Source organism: Hippopotamus amphibius, chromosome 1 (assembly GCF_030028045.1).
Source record: "Hippopotamus amphibius kiboko isolate mHipAmp2 chromosome 1, mHipAmp2.hap2, whole genome shotgun sequence".
NCBI classification, from domain to species: domain Eukaryota; kingdom Metazoa; phylum Chordata; class Mammalia; order Artiodactyla; family Hippopotamidae; genus Hippopotamus; species Hippopotamus amphibius.
The window spans coordinates 105073489-105085647 of NC_080186.1; the positions used below are offsets into that span (position 1 = coordinate 105073489).

General features: G+C 40.0%; 1 protein-coding gene across 1 annotated transcript; it reads right to left on the reverse strand.

Annotated features, from left to right (window-relative positions):
* Positions 1-5943: 5943 nt before the first annotated feature.
* Positions 5944-8097, reverse strand: LOC130833861 (disintegrin and metalloproteinase domain-containing protein 30-like). Its single transcript, XM_057703986.1, has one exon. The coding sequence runs from the start codon at positions 8095-8097 to the stop codon at positions 5944-5946; it is 2154 nt and encodes a 717-aa protein (XP_057559969.1).
* Positions 8098-12159: the final 4062 nt, after the last annotated feature.

The following is a 12159-nucleotide window of genomic DNA, read 5'->3' on the forward strand; positions in this document are numbered from 1 at the left end:
CCAGAGGGAACTGCTAGAGCTAGAGGCTGAAGGCACAGGCACTGTATCCTTTATTGAAGATATGACATCAGATATCAGGCTCTCAGACTCCAGGTTGTGGACCACTTCTCACAGTATTCACTGCAGGGTCTCAGGATCCCCTCTCCCCACCTTTGATTTGGGAGTAACACCTCCATTTTTTTTAATTTGAGGTATAGTTAAGGTACAATATTATATAAGTTTCAGGTGTACAACATAGTGATTTGCAATTTTTAAAGGTTAAATTCCACTTATAGTTATTACAAAATACTTGCTATATTCCTTGTGCTGTATAATATCTTTGTAGCTTACTTATTTTATACATAGTAGTTTGTATCTCCTAATCCCCATCCCCTAGCTTGCCCCTCCCCCTTTCCCTCTCCTCACTGGTAACCAGTAGTTTGTTCTTTACATCTGAGCCCATTTCTTTTTTGTTATATTCACTAGTTTGTTTTATTTTTTAGATTCCACATATAAGTAATGTCATACAGTGCTTGTCTTTCTCTGTCTGACTTATTTCACTTAGTATAGTACCTTCCAAGTTCATCCATGTTGTTGTAAATGGCAAAATTTCATATTTTATGGCTGAGTAGTATTCCATTGTACACACACACACACACACACACACACACACACGAGTGAGTCAAAAATTATCTGTACTCTGGCTGTAGAATTTATTTTAACTTTTAGATAAGACAAATACATCATTTTTTGACATAATCTCCTTGTTTTTCAATCTATTTTGTCCATCTGTCAACAAGCTTTGGTACTCCCTCATTACAAAATGCTTTAGGCTGAGCTGTGAGCTATGGATGCACCACTGTCTTCACTTCTTCATCAGGAGTGAATCTTTGTCCTCGTAGGTTTGCTTTCAGGGAATCAAACAGGTGAAAGTCCAATGGAACAAGATCATGACTATAGGTGACCTTCTTCATGACAAAACACTTTCTCCATACTGTGCACAAAGTCTTCAACAAATAATGGCACCAGGTACACCCTCGGACCACAGAAAGCAAATCATTGCATGCTGCTCTTCTTTTGTGCAAATCACAAGTGGGGCATCCATTTTTGCTTGCATCAAAGTTACAAATGAACTTGTGTAACACATTCACAACTGCACAGCAGTGACTGGGGAGACAGTAGCCTTCAATGGAAAGTGCTGATAAGACAGTGAGGCCAACAAAAGTTTTAATATAACTGGAGTGCAGATAATTTTTGATTTACCCTCATGTGTGTGTGTGTGTGTGTGTGTGTGTGTGTGTGCCACATCTTCTTTATCCATTCATCTGTTGATGGACATTTAAGTTGCTTCTGTATCTAGGTCCTTTTTAAAAATTTAATTTATATGCAATAACATTCACCCATTTAAAAATTAAATTTATATGCAATAACATTCACCCATTCACCCATCCAATATATGATTCAATGATTTTCAGTAGATTCATAGTCATGCAACAAACACCATAATCCAGTTTTGGAATATTTTCTTTACCTCCTCAATTTCCCTCCTCATCTGATTCCTTTGCAGTCAGTTTCCACTTCTTCCCCAAACCTCAAGCAACCTCTGCTTTCTGCCTCTGTAAATTTGTCTTTTCTGTATATTTTGTACAAATTGAATAAGGCTATATTTTCTTGCAACTGGCTTCTTTCCCTTAATATAATGTTTTTGAAGTTCATTCATGTTCTAGCTTGTATCAGATCTTGTTGCTTTTTATTGTTGAGTAGAATTCCATTGTACAGAAATATCATATTTTGTTTATCCATTCATCAGTTAATGGGTATTTGAGTTGTTTACAGTTTTTGGCTCTTATGAATAATGCTCCTGTGAACATTCCCAAGCAAATCTTGTGTGGACTTATATTTTCATTTCTCTTGAAGATATTTGTAGGAATGGAATTACTGGATCACTTCGTAAGGTTATGTTCGACTTTTAAGAAACTGTTAAAGTGGTTTCCAAAGTGGATATACCATTTTACATTCCCACCAGAAATGTATGAGGGTCTGCTTTCTTCACATTCTCAGGAACACCTGGTATTGTCTGTCTTCTTTAACATAGCCCCACTAGTTGGTGTAAAGTGATATCTTAGTTTGGTTTTAATTTGCACTTCCCTAATGACTAATGACATTGAATACCTACCTTTTCATGTGCTTTTTAGCCATTTATGTGTCTTCTTTGGTGAAATGTCTATCCAAGCCTTCTGCTGATTTTTAAAATTGGGTTGCTTCTTATCACTGAGTTAAAATATTTATTTCTTGTAAATGCAAGTCCTTTATCAGATATATGATTTGCAAAATTTCCTCCTGGTTTGTTTTTGTATTTTCCTTTTTGTAATGGTTTTTGAAACATGAAACTTTTTAATTTAATGAAGTCCAATTTTTTTTTTAATGGCTTGTGCTTTTGGTGTAGTGTCTTATAACTCTTTGCATAACCCCAAATCACAAAGATTTTCTCCTTTGTATTTATTTGGAAATTTTATACTTTTAAAAATAAGTTGTGTATTTATACTCCAACAGCAAACTGTTGAAAAGAGAAATTTTTTAAAAATCCCACTTACAATAGCATCAAAAAGAATAAAATACTTAAGAATAAATTTAACTAAGGAAGTGATGGATTTGTACACAAAGTCATAAGGCATTGATGAAATAAACTGAAGAACACAAATAAATGAAAAGATATGAAAGAATTAATATTGTTAAAATGTCCATACTAACCTAAGATATCTACATGTTTAATACAAACACTACCAAGTTCCAATGGCATTTTTCACAGAAATAGAAAAAAATTCCTAAAATATGTACAGAACCACAAAAGATCCCAAATAGCCAAAACAATCCTAAGAAAGAACAGAGTTGAAGCAACCACATTTCCTGATTTAAAATTTATACAAAACTATACTAATCAAAACAGTATGGTACTAGTGTAAAACCATACACATAGACCAATGAAACACATTAGAGGGCCCAGAAATAAACCCAAGTGTATATGTCAACTAATTTTTGAGAAGTGTGTCAAAATAACACAACTGAGAAAGAGTAGTCTCTTCAAAAAATGGTATTGGGAAGCTGGATATCTACACACATAGGATTAATTTGGACCCTCATCTTAAACCATACAGAAAAATCAACTCAAAAGGATTAAAGACTTAAACATAAGACCTGAAACCCTAACACTTCCAGAAGAAAGCATAGGGGAAAAGATACTTGACATTGGTTTTGGCACTGATGTTTTCGGATATAAAACCAAAAGCTCAGGCAACAAAAAGCAAAAATAAACATGTAGGACTACACCAAACTAAAAAGCTTCTGCAGAAAAGGAAACAATTTACAAAATGAAAAGGTAACTTCCAATTTGGGAGAAAATATTTGCCAACCTTGTTGGCATATATATTGGGGTTAATACCCCAAATATATAAGGAACTCTCACAACCCAGAAACAAAACCCCATTCCCCCAAAATATCTCTATTTAAAAATGGGCAAGGACATGAATAGACATTTCTCCAAAGAAGATATACAAATGGTAAGCATGTATATGTGAATGTAGCTAACACTACTAAAGTATTCACTTCAAAATATAAAGCCTGAGAATGGAACTACTATATGATCCAGCAATCCCACTCCTGGGATTATAACAAATCCCAAGGAAATGAAGTCAGAATCTAGAAGAGATATCTTCACTGTCATGTTCACGGCAGCATTATTCACAATAATCAAAACTTGGAAACAAACTAAATGTCCCTCAACAGATGAATGAATAAGTAAATTGAAGTCCATATATACAATGGAATATTATTCATCCATGAAAAAGGAAATCCTCCATTTGGAAAAACAGGAATGAATCTAGAAGACATTATGCTAAGTGAAAAGCAACACAGAGATATACAAATACTATATGGTATCACTAATTTGTGAAATGTGAAAACAACAACAACAACAACACCATATTCATAGAAACAGAACAGAATGGTGGTTGCTAGGGGCTGAGCAGAGGGGAAAACAGGTAGATGTAAGACAAAGGGTACAAACTTTCAGTTATAATTATTAATAAAATATAAGTTCTGAAGACCTAATGTACAGCATGGTAAATGTACTTCATAACAGTATTTTTATACCTTAAATTTGCCAAGAGTTGCTTTTAAGCTTTCAGACTCCCTTAAAACAATTTAACTATGTGAGGCGATGGATGTGCTAATTTTTTGATCTTGGTACTCATTCAAAAATGTTTATGTATATAAAATCACCACACTGTACAACATATGTTATTATATTTGTCAATTATTCCTCAATATGGTAGGAAAAATGGTTAATATTGTATATATTATGTACACATGCTCACAATTAAAATTTTTTTTAATTTGCTAGTGTGTAAATATCCTTACAGTTTTTAATAAATCCTCATCCCTAAATTCAATTTCCTAATATTCATACAACGCTTCCTTGAATAATGTCATTACATATCAGTTATGTAATCTTAAGCAAGATATTTAAGCTTGTTTTCCTCAATTTCTTTTTTGGCAAACCGTAAAACTATAACACCTACCTCACAGAGTTATTTTCAGGACTCTGCACATTAACAGCGATGAAGTGCTTAGAACACTGCCTGCCACACAGTGAACTCACAGTAAGTGGTAGCCACCATTATCAGTATTGCAGCTATAACCACATGACCTTTTTTTTTTTTTAGGATGTATTCTGATGATGACCAAACTTGATAATTATTAAAATTAAGATCATTACATAGATGGGGTTATCTTGGTGTTTCTCCTCTGAGTAAGAAGAGTCTCCCGAAAGTCCAACGGAACCATTCTTTATAATGAGCCTCCCACTACTTCTTTAGTTAGAAGAACTATGTGGCTAAGAAAAGACAACACTGGGGTGGAGTACAGTGGACCTACACTGCTACCTGGGGAAGGAGGAGCCCTGGGGAAGGTGACGGAACAGCAGGAGGACTCAGCCCAGAACAAGACCAAAACACTTGGGCTGACACCACTCTGGGATGAAGAGACCCTCGCTGAGCAAGAGGTGGTAACTCACTCCTCTGAAGGGGCCAGTTACTCCTCCTCTCCTCCCAGACAAAACACCAGGCAAAGGGGTGAGGGAGAATACTTGGAGGCAGACATGGGTGTACTTGGAATGGAAGGTGTTCTTCACTCTCCTCTGCTCTTCTTAGGAGTGTGGCAAACCTAGGGACAGATGTCCCCCATCACACATTCACAAAACACTTGCCCCTGCAAGCAGAAACCCAAAGCACAGAATTCTGTTAAGACCCTTGCCCCCAGGACACTGCCAGGTCTTGTCATCATTTGTAGGCTGTGCTGCAATGCAGGAGTTATGGTAGGTCCTCAACCTAACTGAGGTCAACCCAATCCCTGGGTCAGAGACCACACGTCTATGGAACTACCATGAACCATACAGTGACTGTAACAGGAGAAGATACTTAACTGAAGGGCAGCCCTTGTGAACTTTCTCTGTTCAGCATGGGACACAGACACAGATGATTTCACTGATGACACTGAGAGATGCAGAGGGAAAGGCAGACAATGGCTTTGTTTGCTGGGAACTGAGAGACAGGACTCTACCCTGAAATCCACTGTAATTCTCAGAAACTCACAGCACTAGTGTTCAGAAAGCCACTAGGGCATTCTTTTCAGGATATCCAAAACTTGATCACAAACTAAGGAGCAAGTAGACTAAGAAAGTGAAATGCACTGATTTGTTTCCAAACCAAGAATGTCTTTTATTTGCTGATCAAAACCTCAAAGAAAATTAGGTTAAGGAATTGAAGAAGGAAGAAGTGTTTGGATAAACGAGGAACTTGTTCAATTTATGACCCTGTGTAATAGAGTGACTGTGACTTGCCTGATTACTTTTTTGCCTTGAATTTTTCTACTCTAGCATTAACTAGTGATGTTTCCTTCTCTTTGGATTTATAACCTTTCTATGAGTTTCCTGAAAAACACAACAATCATTGAGATAATTAAGAAAATAAGACGCATTGACATAAGGGACACAACCTGAAGTGAGGCAGGCACCTCCTCCTTCAGTGGTCCTGGTGACCCACTGTCAATGCTTCCTCCATATCCCATCTCCTCACAAAAGGGAGGGGCCCAGCCATACATGCAGTGGCAGTTTTTGTTATTGTTGCAAACGCCTCGGCGGTTACACTTCTGAGAAAAACAGTCAAAATTCAGGACTGAGCTATTCACACAATTCCTATTAAAACATATCCGCTCCTTACCACAGGAGGTACCATCGTGTATCACACCCAGGTCAGGTAACCCCATAGGTACCATGGCTAGATGATAGCCAATGCCCCAGCACATGAGGTTTTCTTCACGCAGGTGAGTGGCAATTAGAATAGTATGATCCGGCATATCAGGGATGGTTTCAACATTTATACACTGTAGCCTGCCACATATAGCCCTTTCTCTGGCACACTGCTCATACTGACGAAGTCCTAAAATACCACAGTTCCCATATTGGTCACCTATTACATTAACTGCATCATAGCACTGAAGAGGCGCTCCCATGGCATCAGCTCCAAAAATGTTTTGGCACTGCATAGTTCTGGAACGGCAGCCCTTTCTGACACACCGGGCTTTGTACTTGCAAGCGGTTCCATCCTGCTTATAAGTATCATTGGGGCAGAATGCTGAGGTTCCACTACAGTACTCTGCAAGGTCACATTCATTTTCTTCTCTCCGACACATATATCCAGATGGACGAAAGTGACAGTTATGACAGCAAAGGCCGGTGCTACAATTGGCACCTTCTTTGAATTTACAATCTGGTTGACAACACTGGTCTTCTTTACAGTCTTCTCTTGAACCACAGTCACATTCCTCATTGTCTTCCACAATTTTGTTTCCACATCTCTTAACCACATAACCTAATCCTGGGGTATTTGTCAGACATTTCAATCCTGAACTTACGTGGGAATAAAATTCAGCATAACTACAGTTACTAAACCCAGTTCGTCCAGTGCCCATGATGCAGCTCTGCCTGCCCTTACACTGGCAGTATTTGTAATCGTGGCTCATTCCCACACTATGGCCTAGAGAATGAGCAGCCCAAGTGGCAGGTCCAAGGATATTTTTATCAAGAAGAGAACTTGTAGATCCAGAAGGCAACGTACTACATGCAGTTCCCCAGTGCTGTGCAAGTGCATCTCTAAAATGTTTTTTAATGTATAGATGTGCCCAATCTGCTGGAATTCGACGACTTAGGTCACTTGTTCTGTATTGCACAAACTGGCTTAAAACTTGCGATATCACTGGGGCATTAAGTGCTATTTTGTCTCTGTCTGTCCATACTTCCAGAGCTAATAGATGTATTCTCATACGGACATCTTGAAAGTAAGAGTCTGCAATTGCAGCCAGAAGAATGGCATCATTTATGACTAGAGTAAGATTGGAGTTCAAATATAAATACCTACTGTTGTCAAAGACCAGGGCTAACTCCAAGTATGTCTGATGTATATAAGACTCACTGAAGTCCGGCATCCTGGCCCTGTTCTCATGCTCGGCCATCTGCTGTCCTGTTGCATCATCAGTTAAGCCACAGATCCGACTGGGAAATGCCTCCTCTTTCTTCAGGAGATATATGACGTGTTCAAACTTGGAAGAAGCCTTCAGGGGCTCGATTTGGTAATGATTGGCTTCGATTTGCAGTATGCCTCGGAGACCCCCCAAGCATGTACTTAAAGTAGCTTCAGAATCCTGATTGCCTTCAACCAAGCCCATATAGTTGCAGTTGCTGGGTATGTACGGGTGATCCTCCGAGAGCCTGCCCTGCTCTGTGAAGGAGAAAACCTGCAGATTCCGGGGCAAGAGAAGCCTCTTGGGCCACAGGTGGAGGATATGGTTCTTGCCTTTTACGTGCAGGAGGTAGGACACGTACTTGGCCACGCCCTGCTCCCCTCCCCGGAAGCTCAGCTTCTTGGGGATGGTGATTTCATAGGAGTCAAAGCCCCACTCAGGGTGGAACACTAACTCCTCGCCGAGAGAGTCCACCAGGAGCACAGCCAGGACCAGCACGGGGAGCGAACTGCCTCGGGAGACAAGGGTCCTCGCAGCCCTCATGGCATAGCCTGTGGCCTGGTGAGTCCGTCCCTGCCCCGGGGGCCTTGCGCGTCAGACGTGCAGGGGCCACCGCTAGAGGCGCAGGACCAGCGAGTGCGGAGCTCCCCAAGGCGGGTGCGGGAGCGCAGCCCGGCCCCAAGCTGGGTCAGCCTCAGTCCAGCCGATTGCCCCAGCAGGGACACGCCTGTCCAACGCACGTAGTTGGTGTTCTGCGCGGTGCCGTTGGGCGCACGTGGACGATTCCAGGGAAGGTGCGCGAGAATCAAATGAAAAGCCAGGCTATTTGCACGAGGGACGGACAAGGGCAGGAGTAAAGAATAAGAGGAACCACAGAGAACTTGTTAAAGGCTCGCTGCATCTGGGGCGATTTCTTCTGTTTCTATAGGCCTCAGGACACACCTGATTTTCCCGTGGGTTTTATACGCCACCGTACCCACCTCGCCGGCACACCATTGTCAGTTTTCACTTGGAGTCGCCTTCAGCAGAGGGAAGGACCACTGGAGCCAGCAAGAGGAGCACCAGAGCCTGAGAGACTCAGAGCGGACTCCCGTCCCCACCCCCACCCCGGCAGCACCTGACTTCAGGCAAGGCAAAGTTTCTGAGGTCCTTTGGCCAGGTGGTTCTTTCTGCTGTGTGTCTTGGGCTGCCAGGGATCAGCGTGCTGTTTGGTGTGGGTGTGTGCAACGGTGGGAGAACCTAGGAAGAGAAAAATACCCGTGGAAAGAGCAAAACCCAGGAGCTTTCAGAAAAAGGCAAAGGGTTTGATGATGTGTTTAGCATGAGTGATGGGTGAGGCAGGAGCCTGCAAAGGTCCATTGATGACCCCAGCTCAGAACGTGGAGGGATGGGTTGTCTGCAATCCGTAAACCACTAGGTCTTCGATTTTGTTGCGGGATGTGTCAGGAGGAACATTTTCCGTTTTGTTCTTAGGAAACTAATTCCAGCTGCATTGCAGGGAATGGTTAAAAGAAGGACCGGGCTTGAATCAGGAAGACTAGTTAAGAAGATCTGGCAACAAGACAGAAATGGAGAGCTTCAAAAAATAGGAATAAAGCAGACTCTGCTGGACTTATATGATTGAAGCGGGGCTCCCAACATGAAAGAAGCAAGAATTAAAAGGAATATTCACATTTCTGGCTTCTGTATTGTGGTCCAGCTACTCAGGGAAGGAGCAAACATCAAAACAAGTAGACTAGGTATGGGGGAGAGATATGACAAGGTCTGCTCAGGAAATGGAGATTTTAAGGTACCATTCTCATGTATTGGTGAGAAAGCACCAGCATACAGCCTGGCTCAGCCTCCAGGAGAGGAGGGGCATCCCTCCCAGGGTCCCCCTCAGGGGGCAGCCCTGTGGAGATGACCTGGTAGGCAGGCAGGAGAAGCAGTGAGTGTAGTTAGTAGCCAGTGAGGCTGGGCCAGTCTGAAGTCCTGGTTCCCAATAACATCAGCTGCTGAGGTGACAGGCAGTGGAGGTAAAGGCAATGAAGAAGAGGAGAACTCAGTAGAGAAAGGGACAAATGAAAGTATCAGCCTGTGTGTTGAGCTCCTAGTTCAGGTTGGAAACCAAAAATTACAGTTTATTCAGTCTGTAAATCTGGTTGATTTTCTGAAGCCCCCAGCGGCCTAAATTGGGGAGGACATTTGGGATCCATCTCCTGTATTCATTCCATTTTATCTTCATTTTCACATCAATACCATTTTCCTTCAGGCCACTGCAGTATTTCTTGATTAAAACACTAATTCTGCAACTCATGTTGCTACGTTATTGTCTCTGCTAAACTCTGCAGCATCAGTGTTTTAATGCAAAGCTCTGTGGAAATAGCCAGCTTTGACCTATTTCTCCTTATTAACAAAAATTATGCATATGTATTGTAAAAGGTGGAAATAACCGAGTTACATAGAGTAGAAATATAAGTCTTTCCTTCATCCTCAACCTGCATGTTTCTTATGAACTCTTCCTTTCCCCACCACCCCAAGAAAAGTTGGAGGTTGAGCATTTTCTTCCAAATATGATGTATCATGTATATATGTGGCAGTGGGAGTAGGGCCTGAGAATTTTGGAGGGAGAAGCCTGATGAGAGAAAGTGAGTAGTAATGCAAATTCCACACCCATCTTCCATGTAGTTGGTTTCACGCTAATCTGAGGTGCAGGAGACCTTTAATTGATGTCCGTAGTTCTCACAGAGGTATTTTGTTGGTTTGTAGTGGGAGGAGTGTCAGGGCTTCCTATTCTGCCATCTTGCATATGGCTTCAGTCTGTTCAATGGAACTTTTTGCAATAATAAAAATGTTAATACACTTCAATACTGTAGCCACTAACCACCTGTAGTTACTGAACACTTGAAATGTGGCTGTGTGGATGAACAACTGAATTTCATATTAATTTAATTTTAGATAATAGGTTTAAATAGTCACACGTGTTTACTAGCTGCTGTATTAGACAGCACATCTACAGAAGGCCCATATTTCTACAATCTTTCCGGCCGTGTTTATTATCCAACTCCTGTATCTAGACTCACATTAGAAAAAGAAGACAGCTCAATATTGTGCATTGCATTCTGTGATTATTAGTGAGGTTGAACATGTTATAGTACCTCAACCAATCCACTTTTTGAATTACTTTTAAAAATTCAGATAAAATTGATATATATTATATTAGTTTCAGGTGCACACCATAATCATTCAGTATAAGTGTATATTATAAAATAATCAACACAATAAGTACAGTTAACATCCATCACTACCCATAATCATAATTTTTTTATCCTGTGGTGAGAACTTTTACGATTTAGTCTCTTAGCCACTTTCAAATACATAATACATTATTAAATAGTTCTTACATTTTTCTGTTCATGTCCATTGCCCATACTTCTATTACATTCTTTGCTCTGCTTTTCTATTTAATGTTGCCACTTATATATTACAAATAAATCCTGCCAATCTGTTATTTGTCACTTCATTTTTATAGTGTCCTTTATTGTGCAGAACATGTTAAGCTATTCTAGCTTCTGGGTTACATATCATTCTTCTTTCCTTCCTCATCCTATGATTGTAAAAATATCTGTATAATATGTACTTAAAAATTTCTTTTAGTATATCTCTGATTTTTTTTTTTGGTATGAAATACAATGCTGTCTTCCCAGTGTGGTATTATTCTGTCCTATCATTGAATCAAGTAGTAAATAATCCTGTAACTGACACAAGGTACTATAAATACTTCTGACAAATCAATGAGAAAAAGACACATAACCTGATAAAAAATGAGCAAATAACTTCTACAGACATATCACATAAGAGAAAATTCAGGTAGTCAATAAATAAGTGGAAAAGTTCTCAGCCACATTATTAAAAAGAGTTACTGCAGATTAAAGCTTCTGTTTGATGCTACACCCATCAGGTTGGCAACGATTGAAGAAATTAATAATATGAAGTTTTAGTGAGAATGTAGAATAAGCACTCTCTTACACTTCAGTGGCAATGTAAATCAGTAAAACCACGTTAGAAACCTGTTTGTTGTTAGCTTTTATAGTTGAAAATATGCTCTATGATCCAGAAATTCCATTCCTACGTATATGCCCTACAGAAATGTGTACAAGTGCACACAAGGATACATGGATATAGCAATACACCTCAAACTGGGAACAATCCTAAATTTCATCCGTGGTGACTGCAGCAGTGAAGATAATGAATCAGCGTTATATGCAGCGACATGGATGGATGTAACAAACAAAACATCACAAACACAAAGGGCAAAAATCAGGCAAAACTGAGTTTTATTTTTAGAGATACATGCATAGTTGGTAAATATAGTTAAAGGAAACGATGACTAGAATTGTCAGGAGAGCTGTTATTTCTAGGGTGAAAGGAAGGGGCTGTGATCAAGAGTGGATGGGTTGGGGGAGGGGCCTGTTATGGTTTGTGTAGCTTCCAGGGGGCGGTGATGTTGGTAATATATTTCTTCAGTACTAGTTTTCTGTACATATTTGTTAAACCATTCCTAAGTCATTTCTGTATGTAGTGTATTTCAGGGTGAAAAAAGTTGAATAACAAACTTTTTAGTCT

Bases quoted from the DNA above. Each gene is read 5' to 3' on its own strand.
- LOC130833861 (XM_057703986.1), bottom strand. From the start codon at position 8,097: ATGAGGGCTGCGAGGACCCTTGTCTCCCGAGGCAGTTCGCTCCCCGTG.